The sequence below is a fragment of the Eublepharis macularius genome, chromosome 16 (assembly GCF_028583425.1).
Source record: "Eublepharis macularius isolate TG4126 chromosome 16, MPM_Emac_v1.0, whole genome shotgun sequence".
Taxonomy (NCBI): domain Eukaryota; kingdom Metazoa; phylum Chordata; class Lepidosauria; order Squamata; family Eublepharidae; genus Eublepharis; species Eublepharis macularius.
In genome coordinates this window covers 31,375,453-31,395,760 of record NC_072805.1, presented here as the reverse complement: position 1 = coordinate 31,395,760, position 20,308 = coordinate 31,375,453, and the positions used below count along the sequence as shown (strand labels likewise).

General features: G+C 48.2%; 1 protein-coding gene across 1 annotated transcript in view; it reads left to right on the top strand.

The window, feature by feature from the left end:
- Positions 1-19,900, top strand: part of EDC4 (enhancer of mRNA decapping 4) — a 35,571-nt gene extending 15,671 nt beyond the window's left edge. The window contains exons 10-29 of the mRNA XM_055000408.1: positions 39-134; positions 374-476; positions 863-1,043; positions 2,122-2,194; positions 3,373-3,464; positions 3,854-4,050; positions 4,831-4,919; positions 5,729-5,882; positions 6,512-6,975; positions 7,684-7,782; positions 8,566-8,718; positions 9,925-9,967; positions 10,915-11,095; positions 12,604-12,759; positions 13,054-13,169; positions 13,910-14,075; positions 14,724-14,910; positions 15,864-16,083; positions 17,673-17,836; positions 19,079-19,900. Coding sequence (XP_054856383.1) covers positions 39-134; positions 374-476; positions 863-1,043; positions 2,122-2,194; positions 3,373-3,464; positions 3,854-4,050; positions 4,831-4,919; positions 5,729-5,882; positions 6,512-6,975; positions 7,684-7,782; positions 8,566-8,718; positions 9,925-9,967; positions 10,915-11,095; positions 12,604-12,759; positions 13,054-13,169; positions 13,910-14,075; positions 14,724-14,910; positions 15,864-16,083; positions 17,673-17,836; positions 19,079-19,271 — 3,127 coding nt within the window. The 3' untranslated portion in view covers positions 19,272-19,900. The remainder of the gene's footprint in view (positions 1-38; positions 135-373; positions 477-862; positions 1,044-2,121; positions 2,195-3,372; positions 3,465-3,853; positions 4,051-4,830; positions 4,920-5,728; positions 5,883-6,511; positions 6,976-7,683; positions 7,783-8,565; positions 8,719-9,924; positions 9,968-10,914; positions 11,096-12,603; positions 12,760-13,053; positions 13,170-13,909; positions 14,076-14,723; positions 14,911-15,863; positions 16,084-17,672; positions 17,837-19,078) is intronic.
- The last annotated feature ends 408 nt before the right edge of the window (positions 19,901-20,308 follow it).

Sequence of the window (20,308 nt, the reverse complement as noted above, 5' to 3'; positions counted from 1 at the left end):
TTTATCTGGACGTTGATGGTTCCTTGTCATCTCTGTAGAGTTCCTTTCTGGAGGTTTCTCATCACGGGAGCAGATCAGAACCGAGAGCTGAAAATGTGGTGCACAGTATCCTGGACGTGTCTGCAGACTGTCCGGTGAGTTTAGCCGTAGCTTCTTAAATGCCCCAGCTTGTATTTCATCGGCTGGCTAAATGGTTAAATACGGGCCCTGTGATATCAGTGAGTGATATCTTACATCTTAATAAACATTTTTTCACACACTGTGACGTTGGTAAGATACACAGTTATTTTTCAAGAGTATTAAAATAAGTCTTAATCTATTGGGCAACCTATTAATAACTGTTCTTGGCACTTCTTCACTATGTCAATTGCAGATTTTCACCGGATATCTTCAGCTCCATGAGCGTCCTTCCCAGCCTCAAGGCCTGCCTGGACCTCTCAGCCGAGTACCTGATCTTGAGCGACGTGCAGCGGAAGGTCAGCTTTCACAGCCGTGTAGCATAAGATGCAAGGAGATAAGGTGACCCGTTGTAGAGTTACTGTAGTGGGCTAATTTGGGATTGGCAGCCGCTCGACTAAGGCAAAGCATTCATTTTATTCGACATGGACCGTATCACAGCAGTACTGCGTGTAAGCACTGAATATTCTCACTTTTTAAAAAGGTTTTGACCCTAGTCCTCATTTCAGTACCTCTGCCTCACCATCCCTCCTGCTGAGAGGGCAGAGGGGAGTCTTCCGTTCTTTTCTGTTCTGCCAACCCTTCTCCTAGCCCAGGCTGTGAGTATGTGCATGCTTTCCCCCTAGGGGCAGTCTCCTGTGGCTGAGGTTGCTACAGTGGTGTCTTTCTGCTGCCCTCCTTCCAGGTCTTGTATGTGATGGAGCTGGTGCAGAACCAGGACGAGGGTAAAGCATATTTCAGCTCCATCTCAGAGTTCCTGTTGACCCACCCAGTCCTGAGCTTTGGCATCCAGGTGGTCAGCCGCTGCCGGCTGAGACACACAGAGGTCCTTCCGGCTGAAGAGGAGAGCGATGGCCTGACAACAGGTGAGTGCAAAGATGGTGTTCTGGAGAAAAAAGGGCAGGTTTTTATTTCACAAAGCACAACCATGGAGTATGATAAAGACGTGCAATTGCAGAAGCCCCCCCCCCAGTACTCCCTTGAATCAGGTGACTAGCCACAAAGTGGGCGAGTTCCACCAGCACAGATCACCTAGGTTCATGCTGTGAGCCATGGCCTGAGAGGGAAAAGCCTCTGGCCAGGCCCCAGATGCCTGCAAGAGGGAGGGAGGCAGATGCTCAGCCCAGAGCTGCTTTCACCCTACGTGAAACAGGAAAATCCATTTGCAAACAGTTGCAGAAGTGCATTATCTGATGTGTGTGTGAAAGCAGCCCAAGTCTCATTCAGCTGGGCTTGAATGTTCTTAATTCCCTCCCCTCCTTGCTTCAGGAAACAATGAGGTTTTTCCCTACACTTACAGGGATTTGTGTAATTAAGAAGAGAAAGCTGGCCCTTTTAAACGTTACCCTAGTTGTGCGGGAGATGTTTTTCCGTGTTTGCTTTACATAAGTGAAGTTGTGGCCCAGCTGAGTGGTCAAATTATTAAGGTACAGATTCCACCTTGAACACTTCCCGCAGCTAGAACTAAGATTGCCAGATTCTTCTCTGCACCTGGCAACCCTCAGAGCCAGAGGTGCATCGCAACAGCTCCCCCCTTCCGCCCCGTAATTCAAGCATTGACAATGAGCCCAGACCCTGGGATCAGTCCTGCACAGTATTGTTAGATCATTGAAATGTTATTAGATCTGGCATAACGAAAGTAATGTCTCAAGAACCAGTGAAGCCCTTGGGGTTGAAGGGAGGCACGTGGGGGATCCTGGAGGCCAGTTGACCATTGTCGCACTCCCGGCTGGCCAGTGTGGCTCTGCCGATAACTGAACCGTCCTAAATGAGGAAACAAGTTCACATTTCTCTGTTTCCCTTTATCTTTATTAACATAATCTACTAGCTGCATTTGCTTTCAAAAAACATTTTGCCGTAAAATAAAATGCAAAACATACTAGAAAAGCATTAAAATGAATTAAGCCGAAACTTTCCCCCCGTCTTTCCCGTGTTTTCCCCCAGAAGGCACTCAGGGGACTGGAACTGTCGAATCGGCTGCAGGGGTGCTGATCAAACTCTTCTGTGTTCACACCAAGTGAGTATTCTGTAGGGCAACTTTCCTTTTTAGGCCAGCAAGCAGCACTTGTGGTATTGTATGTGGTCCTGGGCAGCCAGAAAGAGGTAGTTACGTCTCATGTTCCCTTAAGTCCTATGGGTTTCCTCGGAGCAGGGAGATTTTTTTCCCCTTGCCACTTTGAAGCGTGCAAACCTGGACTAGGGCCCAAGGATTACACCAGGACATAACTGCTTATTTGTTGCACCCGATAAACTATGACTCTGCATTAAAAATAAAATTACAGCCATACAGATATGTACATGTTTTGTTTTTGGAGCAGTTGGGGATTTGCGGAGGAGAGCATATTTTTCATGCAATGTGCGGCAACAGACTAACATGGCTAGCCCTCCGGAATGTAACATCTGCTGTAGAGGTGTGTGTGCGTGCATGCGTGCGTGCCTCCACTGCTTTCCTACAGACTCCTCCCCTAACTTACAAGCTCAGTCTAAGTCCCTCTTTGATGTATGAGTCCAGAAGTGGGACATGTTCTGTTGTCCTGCTGCTGCTGGAATTGTCTGGATCAAAGCAGTGGGTTGGATCTGTCCATTCCCTTCTGCTTCTCCATTCCAGAGTTTTCCTCTGGAACAAGACTTCCACATTGAGCTGAAAAATAGTAAAGAGTCCAGTAGCACCTTTAAAACTAACCAGCTGTATAGTAGAAGAAACTTTCTTCATACCCTCCATGCATCTGACAAAGAGAACTGTGGTTCTCGAAAGTTTACACTACTATAAAGTTGGTTAGTCTTAAAGATGCTACTGGACTCTTTACTATTTTGCGACTACAGACTAACACGGCTAACTCCTCTGGATACATTGAGCTGAAGAAAGTCATGGGATTCAACCCAGTGTCTGTATCTTCTGTTGACTCGCTTCTTGCTTAAATGTGTCTTTTAAGAAGAAAGATTTTTGCAATAGTCACCTTTTTAAGGAAATGCTAGAGGCTTTCTAAAGCTCCCAAGAAAGAAAAAGCTGCAACTTGGAGCGTATTCAAATTGCAGACTATCCTATGTAGGGGGGAAAAGCATGTGTAAATTGCAGAAATCCAGTACCGTTTTTACTTGCCACGTGGACTTGGCATAGTGCTTGCCTTGGTGAGATGAGCTCTGGCTAGTATAGGCAAGGTTTACGAACCAAAGCTATATACCTGGATGTTTCAGGGCCCTTCAAGATGTGCAGATCAGATTTCAGCCACTCCACAGTCCGGACACAGCTGCTCCAATCCTTCCCCATGGTTCCCATGAAGATTTTGGTGAGTACCCTTTTCATCCCAGGATTCTAAGCAGAGCAGCTCCTTTTGAAATGAAAGCCACTGATTTTTGCTTAGCTCCGCCTTTGAAGCTAGCGAAGGCTTTGAGGCTTACATTGCACAGTTCAATGTGATGCCCTTGCTGTATGGTTTTTGGACCTCTAGTGGTAGCTGTGTTAACTATAGGATATCCCTGTTTTAAGATGTAACGCTGCCTGAGTCAGACTCTGACGACTAAATCTTTGCTGGCAACAGATATGGTGGCTTGCCTTAGGAGGGACTTTGGAATCCACATGCTTAACTTTATTTTAGTTGGATGAGCTACAGGGAATGGACTCCTTTGTCTTTCCCAGTGCAACCTGCTTCTAATCTGCCTTGTTTGTTTTTTGAAGCATTCCCAGACCACTTGGCTGACTTAGGCACAGAAGGGTTGGGATCTGAAAAAGGGTCCATGCATGGTTCGCAGCCTGATGTACGACGCATTTCAGAACTGTCTGTACCAGTGGACTTCCTCTCCCCCTCAAGTGATATGAAGCCCAAGCTAATGACTCCTGATGCATTCATGACTCCCAGTACATCTTTGCAACAGGTAAGCTGCCTTGGATTGGCAGGATCTACCAAGAAACTTGGTGAAACTTTGGGTTCTGACTTGCTTGAGATTCCCTTGTTCTCTGTTTCTTGAGGAGTGGATCTCTGAACTTCTGAATGGGGGCTTTTGCATTATCTTAACCAACAGAACTGGCAAGATTCCTACTTAGGTGCCTGTTGTTCCCATTGCCAGAAGCCCATTGTATCTCAGCAGTTTCCTGTGTGAACCCTACCACTTTAAAAATATGAAGTATGGAGGTTGCTATTGAATTAGCTGCCCTAATAGATTTCAGCTGTAAACGCAGGGTAGAGAAACTTGCTTGATGTAACTGCAAGGCTTGGCATCCTGTAGATTTTATCAGGGAAGCTCCATGTGTAATATGACAATCTTAAGATGCTGATTCAGGAAGCTTTTTACAGGCAAATTAGATTCATTTGTGCCTAATGCAAAAAGTTTCACCAAAGCATTCTGGGACAAAAAAAGACCACCTTCCCTTTGAAAATGTAGAAGCCAGCTGTTATTCAGATCTGTTTCTTAGACTGATGAGAACTCACAGGTCTCTTGTAAGGCAGAGAGCACAAGCTGAAAGACGGAAACTTGCAAGTCCTATTTTAACAAAGTTGGAGGAAGCATTTACGTGATGCATTCGTTATGAATTCATGCAGTACAAATTGAAAGCTTGACAATAAAGCTGTAACAGCAAGTGATACTCTGCATATGTTCAAGTAAAATGGCCGATTAACAAAGTTCTTTACAAACATGTTGAATTGTCTGTGCCAGATCACAGTTTCGCCTGGAAGCAGTATTAGTTCCCTCACGGCCGTCACCGCCATGAGCAGTTCTTCGGTCAACGAGCCATCCATTCCTAGGTAAGTCCTAGGCGAGGATGTGTCCCCCCCACCTCGCTATCAACCGCTTGCCAGTGGAGAAAATATTTCCCCTTTAATTGTGAGTCTAAATCCCTTAGATCAGCAGGGACACACACACACACTCACTGCAATGCTGTTTAAGGCAGATCTATCCTTTCCAGTACTGTAGCTGCAGGACATACTGGTCCTGTTCCAGAGAAGATGTCTCCCTTGCACAAGTATCCTTTATTCTTCCAGGACTGTTCCCCAGAAAGCTTCTCTGGGACCCATAGACTCTGCTCCATGTAACTGGGATGAACAGCAGAGTAAGAAGTAAATGCTGGGGTGAGAAGCAGAGGCATCCTAGATTATAATAATAATAATAACATAACATTCAATTTATATATTAGCAGATCTTAGAAGAGGATCCTTGGTTATTTTGGAATACGGTTGTAACTTGGATTTATCAAACTGCAGAGTCCCAGGACTCTAGAGCCATTAGTCTTTATTATTTGTGTACTGACCTGTGATCCATAATAAGACTGCAGCTGCAGCTTTGGTAGGTGTCCCACCTTTGGTTGGTTGCTTCTTTGACAGCTCTGGATTACTGGAGGGTCCACCCGTAGATTGCTCTTAGTTTTTTTGGCAGTCAGTGTTATGGTTTCTCCCAAGGAAATGCTTGTAGTTGAGGACCGTTCTGTAGGACAGGGAATTAAGCAGGCTGTGCTTTCCTAACCGTTCTGTACTAGGCTCATTTGTCCCTGGGTTACTTTAATGGGGGACATGCAAGCCTAACATCTAAAGCCTCTCTGTCACCTTGCCTCCTGCAGGCAGGCTGAAGAAGTGTCCTTGAGCCCAAAGTTGCCGCTTGACCCAAGTCTCACGCTGAGCTCCAGCACCAGTAGCCTGCAGACTAGTCCCAGGAACCATTCAGTCCTCCTCCCCGGCCTTCCCGACAAACTGACCCCAAAGGCCCCAGTTCCGGTAAGGTTGGATCTTTTTTAAGCATATCAACCTTTTCCTTAATCCGAGAGTGTGGCTTCTCTGACTTCAGCATCTGTGTGACCCCTGCTAGAAAATCCTGGTCTCCAGTATCTGTCTGATTTCTCCCCGTGTATTTATTCATTGACCTATGGATCCCCAAAGTGAGTTCACAATGGGATGGATTGTGCAGATCCCGTCTCCTAATGGTGAAGGTTCTCCAGTGCAAGGAGTCTTCCCCCGACACTGTATCCTCTTCTGTGTTACGAGGAAGTCCTGCTCTTGTGGAACACACCTGGGGGATTCAGCACAACCTCTTAAGGAGCCCTTTGGACAATATCTTACTACTCCCCTCTGTTCCAAGTGCCTACAGCTCTCACTGTGGGGCATAGTTCTGCCATTAACCATCCTGCCCTGTTGTTTTGGGGAGACCAGTGGGCTGCAGTGGAAGAGAAGGAAGCAGGAAAGGTCTGTTCCGTTGATGGAAGTGCTGACCGCTGATGGAAAATGTGGTCTGGAGCCAACCTGTCACAACAAAACCACTCTAGAAGCAGCAACGAAGAGTTGCCTGATTTGAACGGAAAACGGGGTACAACGAATTGACTGACCTGCGATTTGTGTGTCTGGTTCAGGTTTCCCCAGCGAACCCTCCACTCTCGCTGGAGCGGCAGGACGTAGAGCCTCTGTCAGTGCCTCAGTCTTCCCCCACCCGCGAACGCTCGCCCGATGTCATTTCCTCGGCTTCCACCGCCATGTCCCAGGACATCCCGGAGATCGCCTCGGAGACCCTGCAGCGCAGCTTCGGTGCGGCCCCCTCCGGGCTCCCTGCTGAAGGCCTGGAACCCAACCACCACGCTGACAGCATGGCGTCCGCAGCGTCGGCTCTGCACTTGCTCTCTCCACGGAACCGGCATGGCTCCGAGCACAGCCACCACTCCCTGGACATGGCCTCTGCCGAGGTGGACATGCTGAGTGCCCCTTCCCTACTAGAGGCAGCCTTACCTCAGGAAAATGCAGCTTCTGACACCAGTGTGGGCCAGCCCTGGCCAGCAGCCCCTGACATTACCAGAGAGACCAGGAATAGCATGGCAGACAGGTAACCACTGCCTCTTTTTATGGTCCCCATTTTTGGACAGCTGATGCCTCTTCTTGGGCCTGTCTGCTTTGGCTGCTTGACCCCAAACGCTCATATCCCTCTGTCTCTCGAGTGAGCAACGCCCCATTTCCTGATTCCCCAGCTCTGCTTCCCAGTGGTCCATTTCAGCACATATCCAAGCAAAGGTACATTTGAGGCAAAATTTGTGGTAGGGTATGAGCCACAGCTCACTTCTTCAGATACAGCTAGAATGTGAGTCCATTGGTCCTTATATCTTAGGGATTGGAGTGATTACAGAAGCTGAATGACAATAGCAGGTGTGACTGGCTAGGTTGGGGTATGCAGAGGCGTAGTAGGTGTGGAGAAAGCAACATTGATAATGAGACAGGAAGCCTAGGTCTTGATTCAGTCCAGGTGAGTGCATTTTCTTCAGCTTCGTTATTAGTTGCAATTCAGCAGTCTGTCTTTTTAATCTCCCTTTGAAATTCCTCTGCAGGATGACTGCTACTTTACTGTGACTCACAAAAGCTCATACCCTACCACAAATGTTGTTCATCTTATAGGTGCTACTGGACTCTTGCTCTTTTCTACTGTTAGAAACGAGAGACCTCCCTGTTCATCTGAGTGCTTAGCTCTCATCTCTTACAAACATTAAGCAGAGGAAATCACACTCGATGGAATTTCTGTCTTTCTTTTTTCCTCCGTCAGCCCAAGGAATGAAGTAGAGGAGAAACATAAGAGCTCCTATCACAGGCACAGTTACCATCTGCTTCAACATGACAGTCAGGACGCCAGTGCTGAGCAAAGGTATTGGCAGTCCCGGAACTCTCGTCTCTGCAGTAGCAATATGCTGGGCTGAACTTATTTTGGCCGCAGCAACCCAAACGACCTTTGGCAGACTTCTATGCATGAATAGAGAGACCGGCTGAGCTGAATTGCGTTGGGCCCCAGTCCGTTCTGTATGTTTCACTGTAATCATAAGGACTAGAAACATGCTTTTTAGTTTTAAGCCGACATTCCACTTCTCTGCCTTTCTGCCCTGTGCCTTGAAGGCCACAGGCACAATATCTGCAGTGTGATAGTGGGCAAGCAGATTGTACTCCCTACGGTACAACCAGTTGCATTATTGACCCAACTTTACTTCCTGCAGGGATGTATGCGGTGTGTTTACTCATTGCATGTGCCAACTCAATAGCTATACGCTAAGAATTCTGCTAGCAAGTGCAAGAGGAAAGAGTGCCATTCTGTGGTCCTTTATGGCTTAGTGTGGTTAATTTAAAGAACTGGAAAGGTAGTGGCAGTATTGCAAGTGGGAATTAGGCATGCAGGATTATGCTGTTCAGGGGACTCCGTGGCACATCCTTGCTATCCTCAAGGGTGGAAAATACAGGCCACACATTTGCAGAACGGCCTAGGCAGCGAAGGCAGATACACATGTGAGCAGTAGAACCTTATTTTCCTTTGGACAATTGCTGTCCTATTCTGTTGTAGATCAGACGGAGCGGTATGTGTGGGAGGGAGGTGTCTGACCTTAAAACTATTTAGCAGAACGGTTAGCAGCTTCCCATTTTCCACTCCTTTTTTCTGCAGTGATCATGATGATGAAGTTGCCAGCTTGGCTTCTACAGCAGTTGGGTTCGGTGCCAAAGCAGCTGCCCAGCGGCTCCCTGTGAAGGATTGGAAAGCCAAGGGGTCCCCACGAGCTTCACCTAAGCTAAAGCGGAAAGGGAAGAAAGAGGACGGGTAAGCAGGCACCCAGTACAGTGGGAAAAATCTGAGTTTCCATTCAGCAGTGAAGCTGTTCTTTCTGTGTGTTCTGTATTTTCCGTGAAGTTTTCTAGTCGGAGGGACAGAGCTTTGCCCATTGGGCTTTCCCTGTTCTACTGAGACTTGCCCCTCATCCTCCTGAAAACCTACCATCACTGTTCAGCCAACAGAGAGATGTATAAAGTAGGACTGCATCCATTCATGGAAAGATGAATCCTCTTGGAGCACACCCTTTTGATTAGTTAAAAAGGCTTCTCCAATTGAGTAAGAGAGTGGGGGCGGGCTGCCCAAGCATATATACGCAAATACTTCAAAGAACTGCCAGTGGCAAGAGGCATCTTAGAAGAGGCATTCACCCAGGAAGGAATGCCTCTTCTGAGATGGAGTTTGATGCAACCTGTATATACAAAATCTGGAACAGAAAGATGTTTTCCGTATGCAGCTTTGTGCAGAGTTGGTGAATAAGCTGTTTAGCAGAAAATTATGCTCAGTTCCGAGCATGTGTGTGTATTAAAAGGAGAAGGCAAACAGAAGTACAGTGACAGTCTCTCTCTCTGGGTGCCAGAAAGCTCCAAGAACTTTGATCAGATGCCGAGAAGTTTAAATTTTGGAAATATTTTAAATTGGTTATCCTGACTGAAATCAATTTAATGTTGCACCCCTATTTAGAAGTCATCTGTGAACAGCCGCCTTACATATACTCTGGAATCAGGGCTTCGAAGTCAGGGCTTGTGTCCTCTGTGTAGAGTCCCGGAGGAAGCCTTTCCTGTTATTTTGCTGTCTTGTACCTTCTGGTGCCATAAGTAAAAGGGTGGAGCCAGTTTCCAAGTTGACAGTCCTGGCTTGCCTTTTTTCTTTCTTTTTGTTGTTGTATTTTCACATTCAAACTCGTATGCAAGAGTGTATTGGTTCTGTGACATCGAAGTGTCCAAGTCTTAATCTCTTTCCTTGTTGTTGTTGTTGTTGTCCTAATTCGTGTGTGAAGAAAGCAGATTCTAGACACAGGCATTGGGATGGAACAGTGCACCAGCACAGCCATTTCCGGAGTCAGAAAATGCACACCAGAAGCTTTTTGCAGCAGTAGTGACATTTGTGTTCAGCTTTCTTGTGATCCCCATGGTTATGTGCACAGCATTTTTACTATGTGCTGTTCCTGTAATTACAATATCGCCTTTTCTTTAGTTCCAGGGATATGAACCAGTCCCCGAGGTCCTACGATCAGCAGGTTAGTGTGAGAATACTGTGCCCCTTTCCAGTACACTTACATGCTCAGTTAAACTTCTGCAGATGTTCCTCTTTCCTTTCCCTCATATTCCATGGGGGTCCATATCCTTCAACATCAGACCCATTTCTTGTGCAGGCAGCCCTGACGCTGCGTTGGCAAACCTCTTGTCTTGGCAGGGTTTTCTACAGCTTCCAGATGCTGGGAAAAGGTTGATTCTTTAAGAGGCAAATGTCTCGGCTTCCCAGAGTAGTGAATGCACAGGAAATCCATGATTTGCTTCCCTTAATATTCATGTGATACTGATGGGAAAATCTGCTCCTTTTCCCAGTTGGATCAGTCTTGGGGGCCATTTGGTATATGGGTATATCTGCTTCATGCCTCTTTTGTAACATGATCCATTCTGATGGAAGATTCATTAAGACCCGAGGTGCAAGATGTAGATTCTTGCTCATAGCCTTTGAGAGTCCGTAAGTTTCTAAGATGACATCGATAAAAGAACTGTTCGTGTGATCACGTGCTTTACTGCACCTCAAAAGGAAATAGGCTTCGGATCAGCCACAATCTGTCGGGGGTCCTAATAGGATCTGTTCTTTCCGGTTGCTTTGCAAACAACACTTGACCACCATGCAACAGGCTTGGAAGCGGTGGTTGTAATTTACTAGATAAAATGCGCATCAGAAATTTGAAATCCCCTTTTAGGGGGGAAATCTATCTGTAACTTCCACAGTTCGTACTGTTTTTACTCCTTTGTTAAAGATGCCATCTGGTCACCAAACACTTTTCTGTAGAGCTGAACTTGCCACGCATCTCTACCCTGTCTTAAACATTGCCAAAATCTGTGCATTGGGCATTGTTAGTATTGTTGTGCCCCTTTTGCTGTTCTCCAAAGTGGCTCCTGAGCACCAAAGGGTCCAGTGAGGGTTTACATTTTCTGCCTCTTCCAATAGGTGCCTCCTGAGTATCAGGACGAGTTGCTGTGTCTGCTAAGGAGCCAACAGAGGGAGATCGCTGATCTGAGACAGAGCCAGACGGAGCTGACGCAGAGGCTCACGGACCACCTGGACGCTGTGCAGAGCTCCCTGATGGGCCACATAGAGCGAGTGATGGATTCCCAGCAAGAGCAGGAGCGTATCCTTCCCGAAAAAATGCTTTCTGGGACCTGTGTTTGCCATGGCTTCAGCTCACTCCAGGCTGAGCTTTAGGAAGCCTCTGGCAAGGCTTGGTCCGAATCCAAGCCAGCCGAAAGTCCCAAAGGAGAGCTGTACCTGTCAGTAAATCAGGCAAGCCGCAAAGGTGTAAAAGTAACTGTTTTTGTAACACAGAGGATTTTTTTTATCTTGGTGTGGTGTTTTGACTCATTTCATGTTTGTTATATTAATTGGATAATCGTAAAACTGTCATTTTGGTGTAGAGAGCCAGTTTGGTGTAGTGATTAAGAGTGATGGGACTCTAATCTGGAGAACCGGGTTTAATTCCCCACTCCTCTGCTTGAAGCCAGCTGAGTGACATTGGGTCAGTCACAGCTTCTAGGAGTTCTCTCAGCCCCATCCACATCACAAAGTGTATGTTGTGGGGATGGATAATCCTACTATATAAAAGGCTAAGCGTATTCAAGACAACTCGCTTCCTACCCTGGTGTGCCTCCAGAGGGCGCTGCTATGGAGGGAAGCCTAGATGAAGCAGCCAGACCTCCAGAGAGTGTGCCACAGCGAGAAGCCCAGGCTGAAATCAGGCGGGGAGCAGGCAGCAATGCCTACCCCCCCCCCCCCGCCTTCACCCAGCTGGGATCCAGAGCGGAGCAGGAGGCCATTTCCACCCCCGCCTTCACCCAGCTGTAATCAGGAGCAAAGCAGGTGGCAATGCCCATCCCCTGCCTTCACCCAGCTGGTATTAGAAGCAAAGCAGGTGGCAATGCCCACCCCCCTTCACTCAGCTGGGATCATGTGCAGAGGAGGTGGCCATGCCCTTCCCCCCTGTGTGTGTCTTGCTGGCTCTTTTGTGCAGGGAAGGAAATCATCAGTTTGACTTTTCAGTCTGAGCAGGTATTCTATAAAAAGGGGGAGTCTCTCTTCCATCCTCCTCTCCCAAATAATACTGCAGGATAAAAAAGCCAAACCACGGCAGTAAAACTGAATGGAAATGTTTAAAAACAAAGAGTGTTAGAGGCCACCTCTAAAATAAATTAAGCTATATTGAGTTAAACTTCATTTTAAAAAGATCAAGATGCTTTTTTGGTTTTTTCCTCCCATATGTGCAGGCTGTGTGTTTTTTATCCTCACAACAGCCCTGCGAAGTAGGTTATAAAGCAGTCAAAGGGCATTATATAAAATGTTTTTTTCCCATTTTTTAAATTAATTGAAGGAACTGGCTGGGAGTGAAAATCCCACCAGACACTTTGTGATTCCTTGAACCCATGAAATTGCCTTGTACTGAATCAGACCATCAGTCCATCAAAGTCTGTATTGTCTACTCTGACTGGCAGCAGGCATCCAAGTCTCAGGTGGAGGTCTTTCACATTACTTATTACCTGACCCTTACAATCTGGGATGCCAGGGACTGAACCTGGGACCTTCTGCATGTCAAGCAGATGCTCTGCTGCTGAGCCACAGGCTACTCCTTAACACTGTCTGCTTCAGAGCGGCGGCTGGACCAGGTCCTAGCTGAGGGGCAGCAGCGCAACGGGCAGCTGCAGGAGCACCTGTCCCAGCAGCTTTCTCAGTCCCTTTCTGCAGCTGCCTGCAATCGCCTGGAGAGGACCATTCGCGAGGAGATGAAGAAGACCGTGTCCCCCTGTAAGTTCTGTGGCATCACTTTTGATCTTCTGTCCTCACCAGCCAAGGATTGTCTTGGACATAAATGGGATCCAACAGAGTCCTGGTGCCAAGAGAAATCACCAAGATACATCAGGCCTTGCGGGCATGCCGTTTTGACATTGCTGCATGCCAACCACTTTTTCCTACTTCTTTTAACAACCAAGAAGGCCCCTCAGTGGGCCTTGAGGTCCCCTCCCGTCCTCCTCTCCTGCATGCGAAGGAAAGGATGGGGGAGGGGAACATCACCTTGATACGCTTCCGTGCTCCAACCAGGTGTTTCCAAGACCTTGGACCCCATCACTGGACAGCTGAGTAACACTGTTGCAGCCAAGCTAACAGCCATCGAAGGAACCCTGAAGGAGAATGTCATCAAGCTGGTGAAATCCAAGGTAAGACTGGGCCAATAGGAATCCAGGAATGGAATCCTTTGTTCTCCCAGCTCGGTTTAAAAGGAAGCTGATTGGCTAGCGGTGGTACAGCCCAAGGGTGTCGGGTCTTGCCAGGTAAATCCCCAAGCGCTTTACTGCATCACTCAGGTATACAAGTTAAAGTTACTTTATTGAAGAGAAATACCAGCGTCAGGATAGTCAGACAGGCTCATTGGCTGAAGTGATGCAAGGTAGCAAAGCAAGGTTAATTATAGGGCACAGTTCCCACCCTTCCCCAATGGGAAAGAAAGTCCGTTAGGATTTTGGCGCGCTAAGTCAAGGAACCAGGAGAGAGGGGAGGAGGGAAAGGATGAGCTCTGCTCTGTCTCTTAGGAGGTTGGCGCAGTCTCGCCTGGAACTTCAAGGCCACGTTCTCAGACCGGCCAGGAAATGGTAACCAAAACACCTGAAAGATAAGCAGCTAGCAACCAGACAGCAAAACAGGTTCCCCCTGCATGTTCTCAGAGGTACACTACACCCTGCAGCAAGAAATTCATAATACATGGCAGATACGCTGGAGGCGTATCTGACAAGGGGCTTTGGTCTGAAATTGGGTTTCCGTTCTGCTAGAATGCCACGGTGTGGCAAGTTCTCAGTCCACCAAGACATGCTATTTCAGTGCCACAGCTTGTGTATTCGGCCTTAATGTTCTTGTTAACCACATAGAGCTACTTCCACTCGGTCCCGTGTCTTCATTCCAGAACCTGACAGATGCCATTGCCCGAGCGGCCGCCGATACCCTGCAAGGCCCCATGCAGACGGCATACCGGGAGGCATTTCAGAGCGTGGTGCTGCCTGCTTTTGAGAAGAGCTGTCAGTCCATGTTCCAGCAGATCAACGACACCTTCAAGCAAGGCACACAAGAATGTGAGTCTTGTGGCCCTTCTCCTTTCCAGCTTTGTAGTCCTCCTGCCCTTGGGAATATTAGCCTTTTTTTTTTTAAACACTCCTCTAACAGAGAAGGTAACCAAAACTGCCACTTTTTTTTGTTCTGTCCTGACTTTTTGAGACTTGAGTATGTAGCATGCTGTCTGGGCGTGTCTGTTGATTAGGGGGCACATCAGCTGGCACAGAGCATAACAGTGCACTGTGTCGCCTGTGTGACGTGTAGTTTAGAGTTTTAGACTAGGACTAGAGAGTCCCAGGTTCAAATAGTCACTTCCTCTTGAATCTCACCAAGTGTCCTTGGGCTGATCAATATCTCTTTCCAACCTAACCTCCACGCAGGTGGCATGAGGCTCAAGGGGGAAACCCATTTGCGCTGCCCCAAGTGCCTTAACCAAGGGGCACGGTAAAAGTGTCTGCCAGGCATTAGAACCTGGATCTCCCCAGATCCTAGTCTGACCCTTCTGACCACTGACCAAGCTGGAATGCTGTGCCTTTTTGCAAGTAAGAGAGGGAAGACACATGAGGTTCCATGAAGGGAGTGGCCATCACGGATAGTGAGATCAGAGGAAAGGAAGTTCTGAGAATGAACTCTGCTCTGAGCAATCACGACTCCTCCTCCTCTTGCAGATATTCAGCAGCTAGAAACACACATGAAGAACAAGAAGGCCCGTGAGCAGGACGCCCGGGACTCTCTGCTGGGTCAGCTCCGGCAGCTGGTCAACTCCTTCCAGAGCACAACCGACCAGCTGGCATCCACCATTGCGTCCAGTGTGCACTCGGAGGTGCAGCATCAGCTTCACATCCTCGTGGGCAAGTGAGTTGGGGAGGGGTGAGCTGGAGGAACAGTAGAATTCAACACTCGCCCCATCAGGGATGCATATGTGCAGGGCCAGGTTAAAAGCCATAGAGGAGGGGAGCCCTGGACTGAGCCGTTTCTGGCAAATCTGCAACATCTGTGTATGCCAGTGAAAGGCACAGCGTGTGTCCATACCCTCTGTTAAGGCTTGCGTTGCCACAAAAATTAGCATTCTTAACCTAGCACCATGGGGGTGTATGAAGATGGAGAGAGATCTAAACACTGATAGATGGGGAAGATAAACGGGGAAGAATGTGCGGTCTGGTTTCTTGCTTCGTTCAGGGTATGGGATGGGGGACGGGGGCTTCACTGAAAATCTGGGTTTTGAGAAGGGTGTTAGAGAGTGCAAGAGAGGCAGCATCACACTGGCAATGAATGAAGAAGCTTTTACTAGGTTGGAAAAGGAAAGCTATACGGAAGGCCTTACCAAGGGGTAAGCTGGCAGGTCTGACGTGAAAGGAATGCAGATGGGAAAATCCCCATCAACAGAGTTTTCAGCCAGGTTCTTCATGCCAAATGCTTACTTTTGAACCTAGGGACTGTCTATCTTGGGAAGCGCTTCCCCTGTTCTGACCTGCAGAGAACGAGATGGAAATTTTGCCTGGGTTTTTATCCCTAGAGTTAAGAAATGAACAACTGGACCCCCAGTAATAATTGCAATCCTAAATTGAGTAGTGTGGGGGGGATCTAAATCTGTAAAGCCGACTATGCCCTGGAGATAACTAAATATTAAGGCAAAGGGCAGGGGGAAGGCAAGAGTGAGGGAAAGTTTTCCAGTAATTCCCACCCCTTAGATTTTGCATGCCACTTCCCTGAGCAGGCGGGCAGCCTGCATTTAGCTGCAGCTCCCTCGCCCCCCACTCTTTGAGCAGTGTCCTGCCCCTCATCCCTCTGGCTGGCTTTCTCCGCAGCATGCAGGAGTCCATCCTGGCCCACGTGCAACGAGTGATCAAGGGGGAGGTGAGCACAGCCATGAAGGAGCAGCAGGCCGCCGTCACCTCCAGCATCATGCAGGCGATGCGCTCGGCCGCCGGCACGCCCATCCCCGCCGCTCACCTCGACTTCCAGTCTCAACAGGCTCATGTGCTGCAGCTCTTGCAACAGGGGCACCTCAATCAAGCCTTCCAGCAGGTAGGCACATGATGCTTCCCGGTGCTGAATTGGGCCATTGGTCCCTCAAAGCCAGTGTGACCTACTCAGACTGGCAGTGGCTCTCCAGGGTCTCAGCTGGAAGTCTTTCATATCACCTACTTCCTGAGCCTTTTTAAACTGGAGGTGCTGGGTATCGAACCTGGGATGTTCCGTGTGCCAGGCAGATGCTCTGCCGCTGATCCATGGTAACCTCCCGGTAATGGTGATGAGGCTGTTGTCTCTCCTTCAAGCACAGCTGGCTGACTGCGGGGAGGTGGGGGGACAATTGAAGAACTCTGCTAAGAAATAACGCTCCCATCTTCTAAAGATGAGTGCCCTGCACTGTTGAACTGCTTTCAGCATATTGGTGTCTTGTTTGGGGAGTTTGAAGTGGAAGGCCGTGTTGGTCTGCAGTAGAAAAGCAAGATTCTTGATAGTATTAAAAACGGAAAATAAAGTTTAAAAAAAGAAAAGAAAAGCAAGATTTGAGCCAGTAGCACCTTAATGACCAATAAGATTTACAGGGGATAAACTTTCAAGAGCCAAGCTCTCTTTGCCTTTTGAAAGCTTTTGCCAGTTTGTTGGACTTTTAGGCGTTACTGGACTCGAATCTGGTTCTTCATTTGTGGCTGGTGCTTTCTACAGGGTTGCTGACAGTCTACAGTTGCACCAGCAGAGGGCGCACACAGATGTCGCGACCGGTGGTTTTCAGGTTGAGGTGTAATTTTAAACCAGGGCTATACAGCCAGTGCCTCACATAACCCCAACTGCTGCTCCGCAGGTTTCATGGTCACTGGATATAGATGGGTCTCTTGGCACCCTTCAGGCGCCTTTTTCTTAAGCAGCAGATATTTATCATATGATGCCAAGTTTGGCAAAAGTGGACAGAGAGTGCCGCCCCCATCTCATAATATTAGGATTCAGTTATGCAATTGGCATTAAATTCAGGACAGACAAAAGGAAAGTACTGCTTCACACAATGAATACAGAATTTGCTACCACCTAACAATGTAGCTGGCTTGGAAAAAGGGATTACACAAACTCTTGGGGGAGAGAGAGATTAATAGAAGCTCCAGGTTCAGAGGCAGTGTATCTTTGAACAGCAGTTGCTGGGTGGGGCTACTGGGGTGGGAGGCACTTGCCTTTGTGCTCTGCTTATGGGCCAGTCAGAAACACTCGGCTGTCCCCTGCTGGGGGAAACATGGTGATGGGCTAGATGTACTCAGATCCAGTCCAGAAGGGCAGCTGTTATAGGATGAGGTGTCTGTTCCACGGTTGTCATTGAGTGCCACTCTTGAAACTGGAGGCTGGTATAATAAAAGACCTTCTGTCCATTCTGTTTCCCAGTCTTGGGGTCTTGAGCCCGCCAGTGCTGCTTAACTGTGACCCTCCATCAGTTTGCTCGTTCCTTGCACGTCCCGACAAGGCCTCACTGCCCCGCCAGCCCGTGGCTCAGATGGCAGGGATACACCTGGGAACAGAGGCTCTGTTGCTTTTGGCTGGCCTGTGGGCAGTGGGCCCAAAGCCTCGTTCAGCCATTGAGAGCCGTGGAGTCTCACTGTGCCACTGGATCTTTTCATCCCTTGCAGGCCCTCACGGCAGCCGACCTGAACTTGGTCCTCTACGTCTGCGAGACCGTTGACCCCCAGCAGGTGTTTGGGCAGCACCCTTGCCCGCTCTCCCAGCCGGTCCTCCTCTCTCTCATTCAGCAGCTCTCCTCGGACTTGGGGGCCCGGACAGAACTCAAGCTCAAGTGAGTTTGACCCAGCTGAGAGTCCAGGGAGGAGACATACCGCCTCTCTAAGGGCAGCTGGTTCTGGCAGCACATATGCAAAGGGCTGGGTGTCTTTCATGCTGGAAAAGAAAAAGTTAAAATTGTGCATCAGGGAAACATGATTCCACAGACTGTACCAACTAATGTAGTTTTCCTTAATGGTATTCCCGTTTGGTTCTTGGAGGGAGATTATAGAGACGTTGAAGTCCTGTCCCTGTCCACTGGAAATCCTTCCTACTTATCCACCTTTCTGGTTCCTGAGCTTTCAACAGGCATTGAATGATGAATACCCCAAGAGCTTTCGGAATCATATTTATTGCAGTCATAAGGGTTAGAACCTTTCTTGGGTCCCAGTTACCTGGGAGAAAAGTGAGTCTATAAATGTTTTAAACAAATTTATTTTAGTTGTTGTAGATTTTCCGGGCTGTATGGCCGTGATGACAGCCATACAGCCCAGAAAATCTACAACAACTAACGTTCTCCGGCTGTGAAAGCCTTCGACAATATATTTTATTTTACTTTGTTTAAATCCTGCCTTTCTCCACAGCGGGAACCCAAAACTACGTATGTAGTTCTTCTGTCTTCCAATTAATCCTCACAACAGTCCTGTGAGGGAGGTTGGGCTGAGTGTGTGTGACTGGCCCAAAGTCAACCAACAGGTTTCCATAGGGCAGAGTGGAGATTTGAACCTGGGCCTCCTAGGTCCTAACCCAACACTCTCGCCATGACGACATGCTGGCTCTCAAGTGACAAGTGCATTTAAAATAGCGAGTGTTGGATCCAATCTGACTTGGAGGAAAATTCCTTCCTGACCCCCAAGTGGTGTTCAGCATCATGCTGGGTACGTAAGAAAGGGCCACAAGAGCCGAGCACTGGCTCATCCCTTCCTTTTCACTATCTGCCTAAATTCTTACTCTTGCAAACAAGTGAAGATTTTTTCACTTTGTGGACAAGGTTTTTCCCATCTGTACCTAAATTATAGCTGGCAGCGTTTCTCTTCCGGGCCCCACAGAGATGTTCGCTTAAAGCCGTGGCATAGAGTTGCTATTTAGGTGAATGCGGGGCAGTGGGGAGGGGGGTGCCATGCTGGCTCTCAAGTGACAAGTGCATTTAAAATAGCAGAAATAGGACCGACAGAAGCTAGCAAGAGCCAATTCTGCAGCGCCAAGAGCCTGGGATGAATCCAAACCGTCTTTCCTCTTCTGCGCTCTGTCCCCACAGTTACCTAGAGGAGGCCGTGATGCACTTGGACCACAGCGATCCCATCACCCGTGACCACATGGGTTCGGTTATGAACCAGGTGCGGCAGAAGCTCTTCCAGTTCCTGCAAGCGGAGCCTCACAACAGCCTGAGCAAGCCCGCCCGCCGCCTCATGATCATGCTGCAAGGCTTGGTCACACCCAGCATGTCCTAACGAGGCCAGGCCACCTCTGGCACAGCGGTGCCCATCGTTGCTAACCAAACTTGGTTTTCCCTCCCTTTTTGTTCTTTTTTTTAAATAGAGCTTTTGCCAGGGAAACGTGTCCACGCGCTCGACGTGTGGCTAGAGAAGGCATCAAAGCTCAGCTGCGTCCAATGCAGAATTTCACTTATTTTCCGTGCAAGCAAGACCCCACCCCGCCCTCCAGCAATTGCCGCTCTTTGTACTTGTACAAGCTGAAGTGCAGAGACACTAACATTGCTCTGGGCCACTCCTTCCCCCTTACATACATGGAGAGTGAAGGGGATCTTTGGGCTAAGGAGAAAATGGTCCCAACTGAAAGGGTGGGCAGCTGTGTGGGGTCACAGCAGCCACTTTGAGAGGGTTGCCCCTTCTATGCTGCATGCAGGTTGGAGAGCAGGAAAGTTTACAAAGCCCCCCCCATGTTGCAGGAGGGAGCACCAGTTCTTTGTGTTTGATGGAGCATGTTCACTGTTCAGAAAGTTTTCAGTTCATTTTATTTTTGCTTTTACACCACTTCTCCCCTCCCTTTTTATCTAGGATCTTAATCTTTTGTTTTTTGAACAATGTTTAAATTCAATAAATGACTTTTTGAAGGAAAAGAGAGGTACGGCTTCTGTTCCTTTATGAGCCGGGTGAAAGGTCACTGTCTCCATTGATGCTATTTTGGTGATGCCACTGCCCTGGGAATGGGAGGGAAGCATTTCCTGGACAGCGGGGTGTGTGTGTGTGCTGTGGTTCTGTATTTCTCCTTATTTACACTACACAAAAATGCTTCCCACTCTGTGTTGGAATTAAATATCCTACCCAGTTTGACCCTGCCTCATTTCCTTAGTATGCTGGCAGTCTCAAAACTGAGGTGGTCATAAATTACGGCACATTGCAATACATTGCCGGCAATCCAGATGAAGGGCCGCTTCCTTCCTTAGGACACCCCCGGACAAGCGCTTCTGTGATTGCCCTTGGGCAGAAGTTGACTCGCTGTCCCATATTTTCTTTTGCTGTCCAAA